Source organism: Schistocerca nitens, chromosome 6, assembly GCF_023898315.1.
Source record: "Schistocerca nitens isolate TAMUIC-IGC-003100 chromosome 6, iqSchNite1.1, whole genome shotgun sequence".
NCBI classification, from domain to species: domain Eukaryota; kingdom Metazoa; phylum Arthropoda; class Insecta; order Orthoptera; family Acrididae; genus Schistocerca; species Schistocerca nitens.
This window is the reverse complement of record NC_064619.1, coordinates 233,740,855-233,765,052: the sequence shown is the minus strand read 5'-3', so window position 1 is coordinate 233,765,052 and position 24,198 is coordinate 233,740,855. Positions and strand designations below refer to the sequence as shown.

At 38.0% G+C, this 24,198-nt stretch overlaps 1 protein-coding gene across 1 annotated transcript in view; it reads left to right on the top strand.

Annotated features, from left to right (window-relative positions):
- LOC126262867 (fatty acid synthase-like) overlaps positions 1 to 24,198 on the top strand; it is a 379,208-nt gene that overhangs the window by 248,334 nt on the left and 106,676 nt on the right. The window contains exons 23-24 of the mRNA XM_049959735.1: positions 13,334 to 13,513; positions 16,476 to 16,560. Of these exons, the coding sequence (XP_049815692.1) occupies positions 13,334 to 13,513; positions 16,476 to 16,560 (265 nt within the window). The remainder of the gene's footprint in view (positions 1 to 13,333; positions 13,514 to 16,475; positions 16,561 to 24,198) is intronic.

Genomic DNA, 24,198 nt, shown 5'->3' with positions numbered 1-24,198 from the left:
TCTCTGTCAGTCAACAGACTCGCCCCACCTGTACACTTTTGTGCTGTGTGTGTCATGTCATGTTTCCACTTCACTATCACATTGTAAACAGTGGACCTAGGGATGTTTAGCAGTCTGGAAATGTTGCATACAGATGTATGATACAAGTGACACCCAATCACTTGACCATGTTCGAAGTCCATGAGTTCTGCGGAGTGCCCCATTCTGCACTCTCATGATGTCTAATGACTACTGAGGTCGCTGATATAGAGTACCTGGCAGTAGGTGGCAGCTTTCAAATTCTAAAGGTTTCAGCAGTAAAATACATGTAGCAAAAGGCTATTTACAATTTGTTCAGAATCCTGACAGCAGTTATGAGAATTAAGGGGCATGAGAGGGAAGCAGTGATTGCAAAAGGTACTGAACGGAATTGGGGAAAAGAGTTTAGTACTGGAGGGAAGTGTGGAGGGTAAAAATCATAGAGGGAGTACAATCAGAAGGATATAGACATTGCAGTAGTCGCAGTAGGCTTGCACAGGATAGAGTAGCATGGAGAGCTGTATCAAACCAGTCTTTGCACTGAAGACCACAACACCAACAACATAAGGATACAGGTTGTGTTATGGCATGTGAGGGCAGCTTACAGTGTTCTGTGTGATCTTGCCTCCATGCCATTTGTGACAAAGGGTAACTGGTCATGAAATGAACAAGTGTACCACATGTTGCAGGTAATGTTGTAAATAGGCCTGATGTGAACTGTTGTCGACATCTGCCATTATGTGGCAAGGCACCTAAAACATGAGGCCCAAATGACCAGAGGACCATAGCTATTGTCCTTAAAAGTCATAGCTACCATATCTGTCTGCCACTGGGTGAACCTGTTGATGACTATGAGTATATACCTGTGGCAATTTGGTGATGGGAGGGGTCCAGTGAGGTCAATATGGACATGGGAGAAATTATGATTAGCTGGATGGAAAGAGTGCAGACATGGTGGACTACTTTGGCACACTGACAAGGGAGGCAAGGTTGAGTCCAGTGCTGGGATTGCTGTGCAGTATTTATAATTTGGGGTCAGCTGCCTGGGTGATGTAATTGAGGGGGTGCTGTAGCTAAGCCAGTCAGTGGCAACATTGTTGATGCCTGCCATGTGTTGTATATCAGTCATAGAGGTGCCCAGCAGTTGGCAGATACCAACACAAGCTGCTTGTGCCTGAGTCACCTCAGATGCTACTAGTTTGGGGGTGGAGAGTGTGACTGGGTGGGGAGGCAAGCTGGTGACTGTGAGTTTGGGAATGGGTAGGGTGTACGCATCATGCCAAGCAGGCTTGTGCGCCAGTTGGGGACATCGTCGTGTGGTGTCAGACACAGTGTGGGGTTAGACTGGTACATGCATGCCAGGATGGCGGTGAGTTTGTTCATCTCCTCCATTGTGCAGGGCATGAGCTGTGCCATCTCTGTGGGGGCATTGGAGGGGGAAGGGGCCGAGGAAACAGACAATGAATTTGGGTGGAAACATATTTGTGGAGGGGGGTCTGCAGCTCTGTATTGCAGTGATCATGGTGTGTATATCAAGTCATTTAAACATCCTGATGGCAATTACAGTGGTCATATTGACTTTCATGTAGCTGTGCACAGCTAGTGCTGGTATGGACAACAGCAAGCAGGCACATAAGCCAATTTTTTAAGCAGCAAGTTATTTGGTGCACATATGTTACAATGAGCTGTGAGGGCAGCATATCTCTGATGAGCTCAATCAGCCTATCGGTCAGTCTTCGAGCACATTGAATACACATGGGACAGCGATGATGTCATGCACTTCCACAGCGATTGAAGGTTCCAGCTGTGTGACCATCAGGTATAATTCAAAAATAGATAAAGAAATACATAAAAGAATTATTCAAGTAAATGAAAGACTCTCATTGACAAGTTACAATGGTCACTTTGATTCTGATAATAATAATAATAATAATAATAATCTGCACCTAATTCTGAATAAGCAAATGTTTGGCACCATACAGGGAATCATACATTAACTTCAAAATCCCTTTAATTTTGAAATCAGTAATGGTGTGGAACAGCTGAGACCAATACTGAAATGAAAAATATCAATAATGCTCTGGACTACACATTTTGGACAATGGTTTCGTGCAGTCTACAGTAACTGATCTCTCTGTGTTCAAGGTCAGTGTAGTTAGTTATGTTATGTTATGTGGTTTATTCATCTCATTACATACAATTTTCAAATCATTTGATTTGATGTACAGGAGACATGTCAAGGTTTACAAAAGAAACTTTTTTCACTTTTTTTTAAGAGAAATACAAAAGTTTACATTATATTTTACATTTCTAAGTTACAGCTACACATGTACATAATATAATAAATGTATTACTATCCCTCTGTTCAGATTGTGAAGCTGTCCTCAATGAATTCATCGACAGAATAATAACACTTTTCCACCAGGAGAGTAAAGAGCAATCTTTTCAGTGAACCAATCTCCATTTTAAATATATTACTGCCTTTTATTTTATTGAAAATTTTTAACCCCATATACTCTGGCGTTTGGGCATAAAGTTTTAAACGATGTGTTGGAAGTTTGAAGTTATCTCTGTGGCGAGTGCTGTAGTTGTGGTCAAAACGGAAATTGTCTAGTGTATGTTGATTTCTATATAGGAACACCACCATCTCATATATGTAAAGTGAGGGGATAGATAGTACTTTTAAATTTTTTAACAGTGGTCGACAGGATTCCCGTTTTTTTGCAACACACATGTTTCTAATTACTTTCTTTTGTAATACTAGGAGCCTAGTGACATTTGCTGAATTTCCCCAGAAGATTATGCCATAACGAATAACTGACTCAAAGTAGCAGTGATAAACTATCTTTCTGGTATCCATGTTTGTGGCACCTGACAAAATACACATTGAAAATGCTAAGTTGTTCAGTTTATTTGCTAAGTAATCTATGTGTACCTTCCAATTTAAATTTTTGTCAAGATTTAGGCCTAAGAACTTCACGAGGTTTGCTTCTGTGATATCCTGATCATTGCAAGTTATCTTTATTTCACTCCTTTCTACTGATTTAGCTTCAAATTGTATCATTTTGGTTTTAGTTACATTTAGTTTTAGTCCATTTTGATAGAACCAAGATTCAAGTTTTTCTAAAGTATTTTTGGCTTTTTCTGGAATATTTTCAGATACCTCATTTTCAATTAGAACTGATGTATCATCAGCAAATAAGACTGAATGAACATCAATAGCAAGTGGTAGGTCATTTACGTAAAAAAGAAACAGATAGGGACCCAATATCGAACCTTGTGGGACTCCTTGGGGAACTGTTTTCCAGTCTGATGAATAATTGGTTCCATTTGAAGTTAAAATTACTCTTTGTTTCCTACCTGACAGGTAAGAGCTAAACCATTTTAAAGCAGTGTCTCTGATTCCGTACATCTGTAATTTGTGGAGGAGTAATGCATGGTTCACTGAATCAAAAGCTTTAGTCAGATCACAGAATATACCTGTGACCTTTCTACCTTTATCTAACGTGGAGCATATTTTTTGGATAAACTCATTTATAGCATTCGCAGTGCTTTTACCCTGTTGGAATCCGAACTGGTTTTTAAAAATTATATCATTTACAGTAAGAAAGTTATTAATTTGTTTTGCTGCAATCTTTTCAAACACTTTAGAGAAGACCGGCAAGAGAGAGATAGGGCGGTAATTCCCCATATCTTCTGTCGATCCTTTCTTGAATAGAGGTTTGATCTCACCATATTTCAATACCTCTGGAAAGCATCCCTGTTCATAAGATTGATTTATAATAGTTGACAGTGGTTGGGAAATAATATCGTACACATACTTGATTACAGATGTTGTTATTTCATCCCACCCATGTGAGGTTTTGTTTTTTAGAGACAATATTTCCTTTTCCACATCCCTTTGGGTTATTTTTTCTAATTGTTTAAAAGATGTGTTCTGGCTGTTTTCCAAATTTGTGATGCCCTGATAGAATGTCGTATCTACATCCGATCTTACTACGTTTAGGAAGAATTCATTGAAACAACTTGACATCTGAACAGGGTTTACTATAATTTCATTTTCATGTCTAATTTTCAAAATCTCATGAATTTTTACTTTGGCTCCTAGTTCAGACTGAACAACTGACCACACTGCTTTTGTCTTATTTCTGTGTTCTCATATGAATTTATTATTTGCCATTTTTTTAGCTGCCGCTACAACTTTCCTAAATACAGCTTTATACTGTTTGACATAAATAACAAAATCTGGATTTCTGTTTGATTTTAACTCATTGTGGAGCTCTCTCTTTCTGGCACTAGAGATCTTTATTCCTGTTGTAATCCATTTGAGTTTACCATTAACCTTCTTTTGCTTATATCTACGAGGAAATGATTCATTAAATACCTCTAAGAAACAATTTAAGAATTTGTCATAGTTTATCGAGCTTGAACTATTGTAGTCTACAGGCCAGCTTATTATACTTAATTTACTGCAGAATAAATCCATTTTACTTTTACTGAGATCCCTTTTTATACACACTTCTGGAGGCTTTAGGTTATTTGCTTTTGGGAGCTCAATAAACAGAGCTGAGTGATCTGAAATACCCAAGTCTAAACAGTATTTGTGCTTATTTCCACTGTCAAATATGTAGTTAGTAATAATATTATCAATGCAGGTCACTGATCTGCTGTTTTCCCTAGTGCCTTCAGAAAAATTTAACTTGAAACCAGATTTCTGAATTAAGTCACGAAATTTTGTGGAATCATTGCTTTCAACTAAGACATTTAAGTTGAAGTCTGCTGCTATAACAACTTTTTTCTTACTTTCTTTCTGGAGTTTTTCCAGGAGGCATTCGAATTTGGTTAAAAACACTTTTGTTACTGCAAATCCAGGAATTCTGTAGATTTCTATAACCAATGTATTCAGATCACTCAGCTGTACAGAGCAACTTTCAAACACGCTCTCTTCATTTAAATAATTAAAACTATCTCTTACTGTATAACTTATGGAAGAATTGACAAGAATGCAGGAGCCTCCACGAGATTTGCTTATTCTACAAAAGCTAGCAGCTACCTTAAAATTATTAATACTATTTAGTACTTTTATACTATCTTCTGTTAACCAGTGTTCATTTAGGCAGATTATTTTAATATTTACGGATTCTGAAAGCAGAATTTTTAGTTCGTCGATTTTTGAGAATTTACGATTTGGTAGTTCTGCCCCTAAGCCATTTATATTCAAGTGCATCAATAGATCATTTTTGCTTTTAGTTATTTCACGTGCATCCTTTGTTTGGTACCTAAACTTTTTATTTTCAGTTTGAATTTTTTCTTTGTCACCCCTATCACAATGAATTAGTTTCCCTTGCTTCTTAGGACTTTACACACGTCTATGAACATTTTACTAAGGTTCACAGAGCCTACTCTATTCAAGTGCAGGCCGTCTTTTCCCAGACACTTGCAGTTTAAGAATTTGTTTGAGTCAATGAATACTGCACCGAGTATGTTGCACTGTTCCCTAATGCCGGTATTTATCCTGTTGATATAAGTATCACTTACCGATCTTCGATGAATGATTCCACTAATTACCAGCCTGGATGTTGGGTATACAGTTTTCGCCAATCTAATCAGATTCCGCGTTTCATTCACGAGTTCTTCCTCACTGTTACTGCGGATGGAGTTTGTGCCCACGTGGATTAAGACACCTCTGTAATCGTCGGTACTTAAAGTTTTGTTACCAGTTTCGCCCGTGTTTCTTTTCGTGGACAATACATTCTTAAAATGTTTGTTGAGTTGATGCGATCGGATTCCAGGTCGAACATCGACCTTGCAGTCCGGCACAATAACATTTTTTAATATAGAATCACCTATTAACAGAAAATCCTTTTTGTCATCTTCTTTGTTCGTTGCACTTTTACGTTTGTCCTTCTTATTGTAGGAAACTGTTTTCCATTTATACTTATCACTTGTTTCACTGACAGAGTTCTCTGTGGTATTATTAGCCGTATTACACAAATGCGGATGTTTGCCACTTTGTTCAGTAATGGGTTGATTTCTACACACGCAGGATTTTCTTTCAATAACCAGTTCAGAATTTTCTTGTTTCAGTGCTAAAATTTCCGCCTTCAGCGCTTCAATGTCACTTTGAAGCAATTTAATAAGTTCTTCTTTTGAGTTCACGGTAATTACGAGTTCGGCCGTCTCAATACGCAAACAATGTGGACACGACCATGGAAACTCGTCTTTTATGAGTTTTAAATTCACTTTCGCACATTTTTCATGAAACCAGTAGTTACACTTCACACAAAAGATGCCTTTCATGATGCATTTCGAACATTCCCTACACGATGAACTATTTAATTTAACCTTTTTTGAGGACTGAGATGTGTCACACACCGGTCTTCTCTAAAGTGTTTGAAAAGATTGCAGCAAAACAAATTAATAACTTTCTTACTGTAAATGATATAATTTTTAAAAATCAGTTCGGATTCCAACAGGGTAAAAGCACTGCGAATGCTATAAATGAGTTTATCCAAAAAATATGCTCCACGTTAGATAAAGGTAGAAAGGTCACAGGTATATTCTGTGATCTGACTAAAGCTTTTGATTCAGTGAACCATGCATTACTCCTCCACAAATTACAGATGTATGGAATCAGAGACACTGCTTTAAAATGGTTTAGCTCTTACCTGTCAGGTAGGAAACAGAGAGTAATTTTAACTTCAAATGGAACCAATTATTCATCAGACTGGAAAACAGTTCCCCAAGGAGTCCCACAAGGTTCGATATTGGGTCCCTATCTGTTTCTTTTTTACGTAAATGACCTACCACTTGCTATTGATGTTCATTCAGTCTTATTTGCTGATGATACATCAGTTCTAATTGAAAATGAGGTATCTGAAAATATTCCAGAAAAAGCCAAAAATACTTTAGAAAAACTTGAATCTTGGTTCTATCAAAATGGACTAAAACTAAATGTAACTAAAACCAAAATGATACAATTTGAAGCTAAATCAGTAGAAAGGAGTGAAATAAAGATAACTTGCAATGATCAGGATATCACAGAAGCAAACCACGTGAAGTTCTTAGGCCTAAATCTTGACAAAAATTTAAATTGGAAGGTACACATAGATTACTTAGCAAATAAACTGAACAACTTAGCATTTTCAATGTGTATTTTGTCAGGTGCCACAAACATGGATACCAGAAAGATAGTTTATCACTGCTACTTTGAGTCAGTTATTCGTTATGGCATAATCTTCTGGGGAAATTCAGCAAATGTCACTAGGCTCCTAGTATTACAAAAGAAAGTAATTAGAAACATGTGTGTTGCAAAAAAACGGGAATCCTGTCGACCACTGTTAAAAAATTTAAAAGTACTATCTATCCCCTCACTTTACATATATGAGATGGTGGTGTTCCTATATAGAAATCAACATACACTAGACAATTTCCATTTTGACCACAACTACAGCACTCGCCACAGAGATAATTTCAAACTTCCAACACATCATTTAAAACTTTATGCCCAAACGCCAGAGTATATGGGGTTAAAAATTTTCAATAAAATAAAAGGCAGTAATATATTTAAAATGGAGATTGGTTCACTGAAAAGATTGCTCTTTACTCTCCTGGTGGAAAAGTGTTATTATTCTGTCGATGAATTCATTGAGGACAGCTTCACAATCTGAACAGAGGGATAGTAATACATTTATTATATTATGTACATGTGTAGCTGTAACTTAGAAATGTAAAATATAATGTAAACTTTTGTATTTCTCTTAAAAAAAAGTGAAAAAAGTTTCTTTTGTAAACCTTGACATGTCTCCTGTACATCAAATCAAATGATTTGAAAATTGTATGTAATGAGATGAATAAACCACATAACACATAACATAACATGTCATCATGCACGTTGCTAGTCATCTCCGCAGGAAGTGCCAGCAAAAAGAATGCCTGCTGCTATATGTTTTTTTTGGGGAAAGCACCATTCTTGGCAAAGACCTGAGCGTGAAACATACTACTGCTTAACACTATGCACGGTCTTGGATTTTGCGTGTACCAGTTGTCGTGTCATCTGCTGGGTGCTAGTCCATTTGTCACAACAGACGAGTGGCATGTGCGAAAATGGATTTGTGCATTGGCACACTACCAATGAACTGAAATCTCCCTCCTGCATTATTTAGAACTGAGCCTTTGCAGTTATTTCATTTCATTTCATATCCTTACAATTTGTTATGCTGAAATACTTTTATGAGATGAACAATTTCAGTTTTGTTGTAGTCATAGCATATTAGGGTTTTTGTTTTATGAAGTGCCCAGTTTTACACTTCTGAACAGTAAAAGTAAGTTACAAGTCTTTGAACCAATTTGAAATCAGACTAAGATCCACCTGAATATCGGTGAAGTTGTTTTCAGAGTTTACTTCAATATAGATAACTGCATACATAGTGAAAAATCTGAGGTTACTATTAATATTGTTTTTGAGGTCATTAATATACAATTTGAATAGTGATGGTCCCAACACAATTCCCTGTAGTGCACCAGAAGTTACTTCTATGTCCGTTGAAGATAACATGCTGTGTCCTCTCTACCAATAGACACTCAACCTTGTCAAAAATTTTGCTTGATACTCCATAAGATTGTACTTTCAATAATAAGCATAGGTGAATCAAGGCCCTTTTTGAAATCAAGAACTACTACATCTATCTGACTGCCTTGATCCATGGCTGTCAGTATGTCATGTGAGGAAAGTGCAAGTTGAGTATTACGTTATCAGATTGTTCAGAATCCATGCTGGTTAGCATGGAGGATGTCACTCTGTTTGATGGATCTATTATGTTTGAGCTCAGAATATGTTCTAAGGTTCTACAACAAATGGATGTCAAGGGTACTGGATGGTAGTTTTGTTGGTCACTTCTGCTACCCTTCTTGTAGACAGGCATTACGTTTGACTTCTTCCAATTACTGGGAATGGATTTTGTTTGATGTCTCTGCAATACCACACTTAAAAGAGGAGCTAAATCACCTACAAATTCAGTATAGGATCCCAATGGGTCCTGAAACATTTGTACAAGCACACTCCAGAGTTGCGGGTAACAGGGACTGGCAGGAGGGAGGGGGGGTCCAAAATGACATGGTTATTGAAGTAGCTATTGAAGTCATCAACATTGTGATGTTAAAATATGGAGCAGCAAAGAAGTTGAGTTTCCAGTTACATCCAGTTAAGCAGTAGCCATTCATGCAGGTACACAGCTGCAACCACATAGACTGCTGCACAGTAACTGAGACACCACTGGTACACAGTGTGGCTGCTTTTACTTGTAAACTTGCCTTTGTTTGGCTATGAAATACCCTGTCTATTTTTCGACAGGAGATTTTGTGTGTGTGTGTGTGTGTGTGTGTTGTCAGTATGTATTTTCTGACATATGAGTTTTAGAAAAGAAACATCAAAGATGAGAAAGGCTTTCCCCAACACAGTAAGATGAAATTAGTTATTCCTCGTCATCCTTTCAGATAGCTGACAAAAGGTGCTCAGAGTCCAATATTGAATCAAACTGCATTCATGCATGATTACAGCAGTAGCTCTTGAACTCCTTCAAAATTTTAAAGCTTTTGTTGTATTTCCTAAATAGAAAAGTGATAATTCAAGTAAGTGATACCTATTTTGTGTGTCTACAGCACTTGGCACATAGACTCTCACAAGAAAGTTTTACGGGTGCTGTGTTGATTCATCAAACAGACCATCCAATAGATCCACTGCTCTCATAAGCATTGTTCTGTTCTACCCATAAAAGGTAGCCACATAAAAAGAATAGAATTGCATATAAAAATTCAAGAGTTTTGAGGTGTTAAACTTTCCAATTAATATACCAACTCAATTATATTAACGTAACTTTGAAGCTAGAATCACAAAACAAAAGTGAGAATGGAACTGCCATGGTACTCAGAAGGAAACTTCCTAAGTTGATCTCTTATGGAATGAAATTTTCGCTCTGCAGCGGAGTGTGTGCTGATATGAAACTTCCCAGTTGATTAAAACTGTGTGCTGGGCTAAGATTCGAACTCAGGACCTTTGTCTTTCATGGGCAAGTGCTCTGCCAACTGAGCTACCCAAGCACAACTCATGCCCCTTCCTCACAGCTTTAATTCCGCTAGTACCTCGTCTCCTACCTCCCAAACTCTCCTGCATAGGTGTGCAGGAGAGCTTCTGCGAAGTTTGGAAGGTTGGAAACGAGGTACTGGCAGAATTAAAGCTGTGAGGACAGGGCGTAAGTCATGCTTGGGTAGCTCAGTTGGCAGAGCACTTGCCCGCGAAAGGCAAAGGTCCCGAGTTCAAAGCTTGGCCCGGCACACAGTTTTAATCTGCCACAAAGTTTGATCTCTTATGGCTAAGAAGAGAAATCCTTCCTATCCACTCTATATCAAAGCCTTGTCTTGTTTACAATCATTACATTTTCATGATATAGACATATGGCAAGGATAGTATCTGCTCTTTTCTCCAGAACCTCAATGTTGACTTTCCAATCAAATTCTCCTGTTGGTCCCCAATTTAATGAAGTCTCTTCTCAGATCTTGATCTACAACTCTCACATGGTTTCATGAAAACTTCTGTTAATGTCCCACAGTAACTCCATTTTTGACAGCTGTCATTCTACACACTAAGAAAGTCCATATTCTACAGCCTTGACTCCTAAGAGCAACAGATATGCAGTGGTAAGCAAGAATTAACCAGATATAGTGGTAATCACACCAGAGCCTTTACAGCCTGTTGACATACTAAAAAAAGAGATGCTCTGTAGCAGTCTTTTCCAGCAACAATGACAAACCTATAGTTACTGTGAACCAGCTGCTGACTATAGTTGGAGACATGAATGCTGACAGTCAAATTTAGACTTGTTCTGTGCACCTCCATCACGCATTCTTCGTCAGCATGTAAGTGTTCAGTAGTATTCTGAGCACTCTGATGTGAACATCATAACTAATGCAAGCATTAAAAGTGATTATAGTGAGTTATTTAGTGAATTTTTATTGCATTCGTTGCTAGTTGTCATTGTTGATGATGGTGGTAAGTGAAAAAATGTATATAAGTAAGTCAGAAACATAATTTGCAGGATACACACTTTCTCCAAGTGCTAAGTACGTGGATGCATGCACTGTGACTGTCACTTGGAACTGGCAACACTGGAACCCCTGGTCATGTCTTGATGTGTGCGAAGAGCCATGTTCTGAAAAACTCAATTGCAACCTTTGCCACACATTTGGATACCTCATTTATAACCTAATATAAAGGATAACATAACCAGAAGCCTACTCTCATTCCTCATTAACCTCATTAGCATTCCTTTACCTATTTAAGCCATCCACTATACTAGTCCATCACTATGCCACCTTTGTTCTATAACCTGTGTACTTTCGGTCATTCACCTATGGACGACCCAAGTTACAAACAAGTCACACACACACACACACAGAAAATACATACTGACAACACACACACACACACACACACACACACACACACACACACACACACAGTCATGACCACAGTCTCTGGCTGAGGCCAGACTGTGAACAGCAGCGTATGATGGGAGAAGCAACCAGGTGGTGGAGGTAAGGAGAAGACTGTGGCAGGGAGGGGGAGGGATAGCGGGATAGTGGTGGGGGATGGTAAAGTGCTACTTGTGGGAGCATACAAGGATAAGGCGGAGAAAGGGTCGGGCAGCTAGGTGCAGTCAGGAGGTTAGACGGAGGACAGGGGTGGGGTGAGGGTGGGGGGAGCAGAAAAGGGAAGAAGTAAAAAGACTGTGAGTGTGTTGGTGGAAGAGAGGGCTGTTTAATGCTAGAATGGGGACAGGAAAGGGGCTAGATGGGTAAAGACAATAACTTCCCTGTCCCCCACCCCTACCTTGCTATCCCCACTTACCACCACAGCCTCTTCCATAGCCTAACCATCTGGTTGCTTCTCCCATCATGTGCTGCTGCTTGCAGTGTGGCCTCAGCAGCCAGAGACTGTGGTCATATGTGTGTGAGTTGTGTTTACGTTTGTGTGTGTGTGTGTGTGTGTGTGTGTTGTCCATTTCCAATGAAGGCCTTGTTGGCCGAAGGCTTACTTGCTAACAGTCTTTTTTTTTTGTGCTTATCTATCACTTATCATTTCTGTAATATGGTGAGTAGCAATTATCTTTTTCAAATTATTGTCACATTGCACCCTGAATTTTCCATTGTTAGAAAATACATAGTGTCAGACGAAAGTGTTTCTACATGGTAAATATTACCATAAATTCTTTCAAAGTTTGCCTTTTTAATTCAAACTGTTATAGGCAACCACATGTTATACGTGTGAAACAGAAGTGAATGACTCCTGAACATAGCAGTGGAAGGTATGGGTTTGGTTGGCAAGAGAATTCTCTTTGTGACGTCAAACATTTCATGCAAATTGCATGGTTCATTTGTACATTGTCCAGCAACCACAAGTGGCTCAGACTAAAATGAGCACATCTACATTTTCAGTGACATGTTTCGTGATGGAATTTAGTAGTTTCAGATTAGTACCATGACAACCTACCCTTTAGTGATTATAGCCTGCTCTATAGTGATGGTCTAATGCTAGTAAGGTAACCAGAAACAAACAACCTGCATTCTTGGGTAGCATAGTAAACAAACGTAAAAAATTATACTTTGGAGTGTCATTTAATACAGCAAGTAGTGTCAGGTTCCACATATTCAGTGCTTTCTGAACAGCAGGGACAGTTTCAAAGAGATTTCAGATCAGGAGTTACTGCCTTTCTTTAAAGAAGTTCACATGCAAAATTTCTTCAATACATTGAGGAGTGTGTGAACCAGATACAAATGCTTTCCTGACTTGCATTTTCACCTCACATGTCACCAAATAGATGGGCCTTGGTTACAGTTGGTCAGCATCTTGCTAGCCATAATTCTCTAGCAGCCACTGTTGATACACTGTGGGCACACATACAGACTGCATAAAGGAAGACCCAACATTAAAATATCCAGTTCCTTTTCAATTCCGTACTTTGATTTTGTGGACATTCTACTTGCAGCATTTGGGAGCTTCTTGGTATAATTAATTCTAAAGATTAGAGATAAAGTTCAGTTCTGTAAGCTTAATGATTAGTGTATTGTCATGTACCTGTGCTGCAATACAAATTTTGTTTCGGACAGATATCTACTTAATGGTTCAGAAATTTCACAGAACATTATTATTATCTTTTTAATGCTAGCTACTTATATACTAAGAAATGCAAGAGGGGCTAATGTGAATGTATTTCTTTTAATTTCTGTAAAATTTACATAGTTGTTGTTTGTTTCTTAGGTACTTTTTCATTCTGGATGAGACTGCACCAGAATTTTCCTTATCTGACAACTTCTATAAGCAGCAACTTCTTCTAGATCTAACAGTTAATGTTTATGCTGAAAGTTCATGGGGAACCATTAGGAGTGTGTTGCCATTAAGGGCAAATACTCTTATTGAGGAGGCATCTGTACATTTAAGGTAAAAATGAAAAGTAATTATGTATGCTATTTGGTTGGTAGCTATTACTAACACTCATATGAATTCTGTTTTATAGAAATGAAATTAAATTTTCTGTTCATTAGCCTTATGTTACAAACTAGTCAAGAGAGCCTATTTTTTATCCTGTGTGACATTTTGTATGCTTTGTGTAACATTAAAACAACTGTGAAGTTCATATTACACTGAAGTGCCAAAGAAACTGGTATAGGCATGCATATTCAAATACAGACAAATGTAAACCGACAGAATATGGCACTGCAGTCAGGAAAGCCTATATAGGACAACTAGAGTCTAGCACAGTTATTAGATCAGTTCCTGCTGCTAAACTGGCAGGTTATCAAGATTTAAGTGAGTTTGAACATGGTGTTATAGTTAGCGCATGAGTGAAAGGACACAGCATCTCCAGGGTAGCAATGAAGTGGGGATTTTCCCATACGACCTCTTCATGAGTGTACTGAGAATATCAGGAATCTGGTAAAACATCAAATCTCCAACTTCATTGCAGCGGGAAAAAGATCCTGCAAGGATGGAACCAATGACAACTGATGAGAATCATTCGACATGACAGAAGTGCAATCCTTTTGCAAATTGCTGCAGATTTCAATGATGGGACATCAACAAGTGTCAGCATGTGAACCGTTCAATGAAACATCATCGATATGGGCTTTCAGAGCTGAAGGTCCGCTTGCGTACTCTTGATGACTGCACAATACAAAGCTTTATGCCTCACCTGGGCCTGTCAACACTGAGATTTGACTGTTGATGACTGGGAACATGTTGCCTGGTTGGATGAGTCTCATTCCAAATTGTATCAAGTGGATGGACATGCAAGGGTTTTGAGACAACCTCATGAATTGACCCTGCATATCAGCAGGGGACTGTTCAAGCTGATGGAGGTTCTGTAATGGTGTGGGGTGTGTGCAGCTTGAGTGATATGGGGCCCCTAATATGTCTGGATATGACTCGGACAGGTGACGCATACATAAGCATCATGTCTGATCACCTGCATCCATTCATGTCCATTGTGCCTCTCGACAGATGTGGGCAATTCCAGCAGGACAATGCAACACCCCACACGTCCAGAATTGCTACAGTGTGGCTCCAAGAACAATCTTCTGATTTTAAACACTTTCGTTGCCCACCAAACATTATTGAGCATATCTGAGGTGACATGCAACTTGCTGTTCAGAAGAGACCTCCATCCCCTCGTACTCTTATGGAATTATGGATAGCCCTGCAGGATTCTGGTGTAAATTCCCTCCAGCACTGCTTCAAACATTAGCACTTCCGTGTGCTGGCGGGGGGCCCTACACAATATTAAGCAGGTGTAGCAGTTTATTTGGCTCTTCATTGTATAAAATGTTGGTAAAATTTTTAAAAGTACCCGCAATGGGTCTTCAGGAGATGGACAAATAATATTAACACCTCATCCGCACAGCCTGAATTCTTCTTTGGTTTCACAAATGTAAGCCTTTAAATTGGCCATAGAGTTTGAAGAAATATATGTTTGAAAGAAATTATTCCAATTTTGTGGGAGATGCTACAGAGTGAAATGATCCGTAATTGGACTTCCAATACAAATCACAGTGGCTTGATAAATGTTCAATTCTTCTTCTTATGTTGTTTTGGGAAGCATATTACTTCATACTTTTACTCATCAGAGCCATAAGTGGTGTATTACAGCTATGTGAGAGATGACTGTCATTTTCATGACTGAAATCCCCTACTGGGAACTTGTATTTTCATACAGCTTGCCAATTGCCTTACCATTTAATGTGATGAAGGGAGTCACTAGAGATCAAAGTATGTCTGCATAAACCATTACAGAATTCAGCTGAAAGAAAGTCTAGAGAGTTCTTGAGACATAAACAAATTCTGCAGTAAAAATTCTGCAGTAAAAAACATTATCATTGTGACTCATTGAACCAAGTTACATGTCTTCAAATAAGAATACATGTCTTCAAATACATGTCTTCAAATAAGAATCATAATTATTAATCTAGCCATTTTTCATCATTAATGGATAAAGGCCTGTAACATACACCTTCCTTATTCTAATTTTTAGCTTTGCAGATAAAGAAGTACCTCTCTATCGTTTCAGAAGCCTAATAAGGCAGTGAAGTGAGTCAAATGTGAAGGAAATCCAAAACACACAGGATGAATTTTAGATTTTGTATGTCACATGGACATGTAACATAGAGAACACTGAACCTCCTTTGCTACTGAGATGTTAGTGAAATTTCAGGAAAGAACCAGAGCCACTCGACTTAGCTCTAACAACATTGGTAGAAAGAAGAGGCATGTATTTAGTGAGTGCAAAGAATGGTGACTTTTTTACTGTAAATGATGAAATGAAAGAAGTTGTGATGAGATCCAGTACTTTGTCTTCTTAGAGAGTGCAGTAGGCTCACAAAGTTTTATTTCCCTCATGATGGTGTCATCAACTGGAAACTATTCCCTAACGTCAGCTGAAATGGCAGAGACATTTAGAATTTAAATTAGATCAGTTGCAAATAATCTGGCGATTATAAATTGTGTAACACCAGATATTCTTTTGCCTGTAAATTTCCAGAGATGAAAATTCTTTATGATAAGAAGAATCAGGCCAGACACCCTCAGGTGATGTGCCATAATATCAGTGTTCCAGGATTGTCTCAGCCATTGTTGTTTTTTTAACTGAAGAAGAAATCATCAAAGTTTATGCAAACCAAACATTTTGTAATGTCTCATTTCTGACAAACTCCATAATTGTAGCCGTTTTTCAGTCTTTAGCACAATTTGAAACAATGTCATATATTTGATGAAATAGTTTTTTGAAAGTGTTAACCATTATTTTCATATAAATGTTGCTGAATTTAACTATGTTAGAGCTAACTAAATCTGTATTAACAATTTGAATTGACTGAAGAAGGTTACATCTTACAATATGAGTAATTTTCAGGGTCAATGATACTGACCTGAGCTACATTGGCCTTAACAAAATGGACCCATCTACCATCAGTGACACAGAAATGAAAGAACAATCTGTAAGTAAAACAAATATTAAGTTTTAAAACTGTTAAAAAAAGAGAATAAATAGGTCATGTCATAAACTGTATAATCACAACCCAGGTATGAGAGATAAGTAAATAGAATTCTTGTAAATAGAAGTACTTTCTTCAGGTAATGAAAGCATTTTTCAAAATTTAGCTATTTACTTTTAAAAATATTTAAACTGCTTCTCAAACTCTGGGGTTTGTACTCAACTGGAATGATGCCATCTGAGGAGATACTTGAGAGAGAAAAGTGGTACTTAGGACTGGGAAACTGACAATGGCTGGGAGTGGGGTGTGCTGATCGTATACGTCTCCATGCTGCATGTGAATGACTCCGTTGCCAAAGGATGACATGGTGTAGGGTCGTACTGAGTAGCTCGTCTGGCACAGTCTGTGGAGGTTCACTTTTAAATTCATGTGAGCTGACTTTGTAGCATTGTTCTCTAATCCTTGTTGTGAGCAGTAATCAGAATCAGCAGCAGCAAAAATACTTAGTTTGTATAGCATGCCTAGTTTTTTATTTTGTTACATGCATCTACTTTAATCAGTTTATTTAAGTACATGCTTCTGCCTGAAAGTGATCCATAGCTATTTCATTGTTATCTGTGTAGAGCAGTGCATTTCCTTTCACTAATTGTTTGTGTATTTTGTGAGTGCCAGTGAAGCATTATCTGACCTTGTAGTATAGTTTCACAATACCAAAGCACCGCATTCACCTATCTCAGTTCGAATTAGCTGCCATAACAAATAATCAGTAGTCTCCAGACTTTGACAAGTAACTGATAATCAGAAGCAGAATAGCAATGGTACTTAGATGAGTATAATAACAGCTTGGGATAGAAGTGTATTTCTTGTGTGTAGCTGAAAGCAGATAAAAATGTACCAACACAGTGGGAATTGACCTTCTCCAAAATAGTTGGACTCTGTGTTGCCTACAGATGACAGACTTCAGACTGCTTAAAGCACTTCTAGAGAAAGCTTTTGCACTTGTGGTAGCTTTGACACAGCCAGGAATCCCCGATGTCACAGCACCTTTTGATACGCCTCAAATGGTTGGTCCAAACCCACCTGAAGGGGATTGAAGAACACTTGCAGGATCAGTTTGTAGAAGGAAAGTTGGTACAAGTTGCATGGTTGCCCCTTTAAATGACCACTGCACAGGAGCAGAAGAAAATAGAGACAAAGTTGAAATACTAAATTTCATTTTCCAAAATCTTTTCAGTGAGAAAGATTGTACTACAGTTCCTTCATTCTGACATCACACAAACACCAAAATACATGTTGAGATAAGTGATTTGCATGTAGAATATGGAATTGCTCATCAGTAAAAAGGTGATAGGACCTAATGGAGACACCAGTACAATTCTACAGAGAGTATGTGAAGAAACATGCCCCCTCTTCTAAGGCAGTCAAATATTTGTTGTTGGGGGAATGAGGTGTTCCAAGTGAACAGAAAAATGGACAGGTCATTCCAAAATTCAAGAGGGTTGTTGAACTGATCCACAGAATTGTAAGCCGATGTTACTTATGAAAGTTTGTTATAGAATTTTTGAATACATTTTATGCTAAAGTATTATACTTTCCTTGAGACTTATAATCCCCTGTACAAGAAATAACATGGATTCCATACACAAAAATCCTGTATAACTCAACTTGTTGTTTGTCCACGAGATCCAGAAGGCAATAGATGTCAGTGCTTAGTGTGATGTGACATTCCTTACTTCAAATTGTGGTAGATACAGTTCCACACTGTCATCTGGAAACAAAATACAAATGTACTGAATATCTGACCTGCTTTTTGGTTAAATTGAAGAGATCTTAGCAAATGCAACAACTCATTCTTAATGGAGAGACACAAAAGTAGTTTCTGATGTATCAAAAGGGAATGCTATTGGGACCGCTACTGTTAAGAATGTGTATAAATGGTCAAGCAAATAATGTAAGAAAGTCCATGGGGCTGTTCTTGGATGACAATGATGTTTATAGGAAAACTGAAATGCTAAAAAAAAATGCAGTGAAATACAGGAAGACATGCATAGGGTCAACATTTGTAGCACGAATTGGCAGTAGTTTCTCAACATAAAAATATTCCCTAGTCTGCAAAAATATATGGATAGACCCATTAATTTTGGATTACATGATCACTGTAAAATCACTGGAAACAGTGACGTCCATTGAACATCTGGAACTACCTACACAGACCTATTTGAAATGTAATGTCCACATGAAACTAACCACAAAAAAGGCAGATGCTGTATTAAGATTCATTGGAAGAATGCTCAGAAATTGTAGTCCATCAAAGAATGAGGTAGCTTACAATACCACCATTCAACTCAGACTGGAGTATTGCTCTTTAGTCTGGGACCATTACGCCGGCCGAAGTGGCCGCGCGGTTCTGGCGCTGCAGTCTGGAACCGCGAGACCGCTACGGTCGCAGGTTCGAATCCTGCCTCGGGCATGGATGTGTGTGATGTCCTTAGGTTAGTTAGGTTTAACTAGTTCTAAGTTCTAGGGGACTAATGACCTCAGCAGTTGAGTCCCATAGTGCTCAGAGCCATTTGAACCATTTGAACCTGGGACCATTACCAGCTAGAACTATTAGAGAGAATATAGAGCTAAAGAATAGCAGCACGTTTCATCAAGGGCTTAAGGATATACTCATCCACTATAGTGAAAGATGCTAGAGGCATTGTGCACAAAGACATGATTTACACTTACTGTTAAAATTCTGAGAGCACATGTTCCTACAAGGGGCGTTTGAAAAGTCCGTGCAAAGTCCAAGAGATGGCACTACTGGTGCGTATTGAGGTCATGTCTAGTTAGCAGCATCTTTGGAAAGAATGCACACCAAGTTTCACCTACATTTGTCTATTTCTTTGTGTTTGGCATTTGTGTGAATCAAGGAAGTCGAGTGATTGTCAAAAAACGGACGAAAAAGAATTTCGTGTGGTGATTAAACATTACTTTATGAAAGGCAAAACGCCTCAGGAGACTAGAGAGAAGCTTGATATACATTACAGTGTCTCTGCACCTTTGATTAGAACATTTTATAAGTGGTTTAAAAATTTTCAGAGTGGCCATATGTGCACAAGTGATGCTGAACATTCTGGACGCCCTGTGGAGGTTATGACTCCAGAAATCATTGATAAAATCCTTGATATGGTGATGGATGACAGAAGAGTTAAGGTGCATGAGATTGCTTGTGCTGTGAGCATCTTGAATGAATGGGTACATAATATTTTGCATAAACTTTGGACATGAGAAAGCAATCCACAAGATGGGTTCCGCGATTGCTCACACTTGACCAAAAACAGAATTGTGTGAGGTGTTGCAAGGATGGTTTGCAGCTGTTCAGGAAGAATCTGCAGGACTTTAAGCATTGTTTCATCACTGTGGATGAAACATGGATACATTACTATACTCCTGAGACCAAACAACAATATAAGCAATGGGTTACCAAGGGAGAATGTGCACCAAAGAAAACGAAGTCCATTCCTTCAGCGGGATCGGTTATGGCGACTGTCTTAAGGCATTCGCAAGGGATAATCCTCATCAACTATCTGGAAAAGGGTAAAAATACTGTTGTGGTCGTGAAATTAATCAAAATATGATTCAAACTCATTTCACATCCCCCCTTTTCTCCAGACTTGGCTCCCTCAGACTACTATTTGTTCCTCAATTTGAAGAAATGGCTGGCAGGACAAAGGTTTTATTCAAATGAGGAGATGATTGCAGCAACTAATAGCTATTTTGCAGAATTGGACAATTCCTATTACTTGGAAGGGATCAAAAAATTAGAACAGCATTGGATGAAGTGTATAAGTCTAAAAGGAGACTATGTCGAAAAATAAAAAAGTTTTACCCCAAACATGTAAGTAGTATTTATTTTTGCATGGACTTTTCAAACGTCCCTCGTAGAAGAGCTAGGCAGCATAGTGGTTCCTCTTATGTATATCTCACTAAAAGACCATGAGAGGAAAACTGGTGAGATTCAAGCTCTTTCAGAAGCTCTGTACAGGTATTCTTCCAGTGCAGCATTAACAGCTTATTGGAGCAGAAAAATGGGCAAATAAAGAAGAAAGGAAGGAAGATTGGGGTTTAATTTCCTGCCAAAAATGAGATCATTAGAGACAGAGCACAAGTTCATATTGTTTTAAGGACGGGGAAGGAAACTGGCTGCACCCTTTCAGAGGAAGGGGGGAAATGACAATAGTATATGAAGTACATTCCACCACACACTGTAAGGTGGCTTGTGGAATATATGCATAGATATTTCTGATAATTATGGATTTTTTTTAAAAATGTATGTTAGGGATCAAAAACCCATGAAGTCAAGATCACACATGAAATCTTCTTTATTTGGATGAATTACTAGTTTCAGCTAACAATCTAGCCATCTTCAAATCATAAAACATTTTCAATTAGTGTTGGTGCCATTACAGTTTCATACATTGTTAAAATCTCTCTCTTAAAATTGCAACACCCATAAAAGACATAATTTAAAATAGCTTTTCAGCATTCCTGGCCAGTGGAATGGAATGATGCCATAAAACAAAGGCGTCCTGCCTTAACAACTTCATAACTGGGACAGGCAGTATTTACATCTCTAGCTGTAACATGGTACATGTGAATAGTATGACAGCTCATGTCTATTACAGTGTTCAACAAATGCAACATTTGGCTCATAGATAGAATACACGTATGTGGCCTGTACTGGAGCAAAATGTGAGTCCCCATTTTAGTACAATACAGCCCATACATGTGTATACTATTTATATGCTGAATGTTGTATTTCTTGAACATTGTAATGAGCATCACCTGCCTTACTATTGACATGTAAAACGTTACAGGAACATATACTGTATGTGATGATCTCTGTTATGAAATGATCTGAATACTGAGTCAGTCAGTTACTAAGTTGTAATTGTGTAACACCTTTGTTTTCTGGCCATCTATCAATTACACTGGCCACAAATGGTGAAACACTGTTTTTAATTACGTCATGTATGGATTTTGTCGTTTTAAGGAAAATTTTATTGATGTGTTTAAGGAAGATTTTAATGATGTGTGAAGCCATAATGGCACCTACTTTAATCAAGTATGTTTTATGATATGAATCCATCTAATAATCCATCCAAATTAAGAAGATTTCATGTGCAATCTTGATTACATGGGTTTTCAGTCCCTAACATTAACTAAAAAATAAATAAATAAATAAAAATTTACATATCTCCTGTTTTAAAATGCCAACAAACTTACAAACTTGGTAGTATGCATTAGGTTTACTAGTGCATGTTCAGTGGGAAGTACCAGCAGGGTTTTGCAATACATTAAATCAGTGCACACTTTTCTCGCATACAAATGCAACCATGCTTTAGATCAGTTGGAAAAGGGTAGCAGAAAGACCAAAGTCCATCGAGATACTGAAATATTATTCACAAAAGAAATAGAGAAAATTGTTTCCTACAGTTTGCTTTTACATAATCTTTCAACATCCTCATTCCTTCCTTCCTTCTTTCTTTCTTTTTTTTCTTTCTTCCTGTTAAACAAACCTATTAACTACCTCATCATTATCAATAATTTCAAGCAAAGTGTTCTCTATGAAAATGTGTGGAGCTGGGATCTTCAGGGCTCCCAAGGAGCTGGGACTGGGGCACATGCCAATGAACATGCCGTTAACTCCACAGCTTCAGCAAGCAGTTCTTCCCAGAAAGTTGCACCACCATAATGCTTAGGAATACATATAAATGCAAGCTTTTTAAATTAAATGGGTATTGATGGTAATTCTACTCATAGAATATAATAGACACTCTTAAAAGAGAAATTAGAAATATGAATGTACATTCTGTATATTGCAATTGGCCAAAATTCTTCTTTTTTGGGTAAATATTAGCTTTAGCTTCAATTTATCTTCTAATAATAATATAGCAACTGAGTGTTATGCTCATCCAAAGTCCTCAATATTTAAGCAGCTCACACACTTAGAGAATTCTTTTTATTGTACAGAACATTGTCCGATCCAGCAATATAAACTAACTTTTTTTAGTTATAAGAAGTGATGCACTGCTTAGGTGGACATCGACTTATTGACAATTATCTCATCCAGATTTATACTTGGGCAATGACTGTAACAAACTCACTCCAAATCTTACACTTTTCTAAGTTATTACTAGTTGTTCTCTCATGGAATAATTAAAAAAAAACATGTTGCTGTTGCTTGTTGATTATTAGGAGACCCTACAGATGTAATTCTGCAGCAGTCCTTGTGACACATTAATTACACCCAATTTTTTCCTATCACAAGTGTACTTCCTATAATTGAGTGTGTTTGAAATTATGTAGTGAATATAAAATTAATTTCTCTCTCTCTCAGAATCTTTCTTAGAAAAGTACTACAACTTATTTATAACATTTTCCAGTTATCATAGTATAGTTACAGCTCATGGCAAGTATTGTGCCACCCTATCTTTAAACATCTTTCGTAGACTGTGTAGCTTTTCTCATCACCTAATCTTGTGAACTATTTCTACTGTTTTCAACTCAGAAATGATTTTGGGGTTATTGCTGTACACAATGTCTTTAATATAGCCCCACAATAAAGAGTCTCACGTGTTCAGGTCGGGAGAATATGGTGCCTAATCGAGGCCCACACCAGTGACCTCTGAGTACCCCAGAGCCAAAATGCAGTACCCATCATGCTCCTCCTGGACATCAAACATTCACCTACTTCAGTGGGGTCAAGCTCCATCTTGCATGAACCACATCTTGTCAAAATCAGGGTCACTTTCGATGATGGGGATGAAATCATCTTCCAAAACCTTCACCTACCATTCAGTAGTCACCATGCCATCAAGGAATATCTCACTGATTATTCTGTGACTGGACATTGCACACAATACAGTCACCCAATGAAGGTGAAGAGACTTCTCGATTGCAAAATGCTGATTCTCAGTCCCCCAAATGTGCCAATTTTGCCTATTGATGAACCCATTCAAATGAAAGGCTTCATTGCTAAACCAGACCATGCATACATATACTAATTCCCATCATGATCCACAGCCAGCCATGCAGTTTGAACATCCTAATGCAAACTGTTCAGAAGCTATGATGATTTTATTTCATATAGTTCAATAATTGTCACCCTCTATTTACTAAATGAAAGAAGGTTGTATACATGGAAGAATCCTGGAGATACTAGAAGGTATCAGATAGATTATATAATGGTAAGACAGAGATTTAGGAACCAGGTTTTAAATTGTAAGACATTTCCAGGGGCAGAGGTGGACTCTGACCACAATCTATTGGTTATGAACTGTAGATTAAAACCGAAGAAACTGCAAAAAGGTGGGAATTTAAGAAGATGGGACCTGGATAAACTGAAAGAACCAGAGATTGTACAGAGTTTCAGGGAGAGCATAAGGGAACAATTGAGAGTAATGGGGGAAAGAAGTACAGTAGAAGAAGAATGGGTAGCTCTGAGGGATGAAGTAGTGAAGGCAGCAGAGGATCAAGTAGGTAAAAAGACAAGGGCTAGTAGAACTCCTTGGGTAACAGAAGAAATATTGAACTTAATTGATGAAAGGAGAAAATATAAAAATGCAGTAAATGAAGCAGGCAAAAAGGAATACA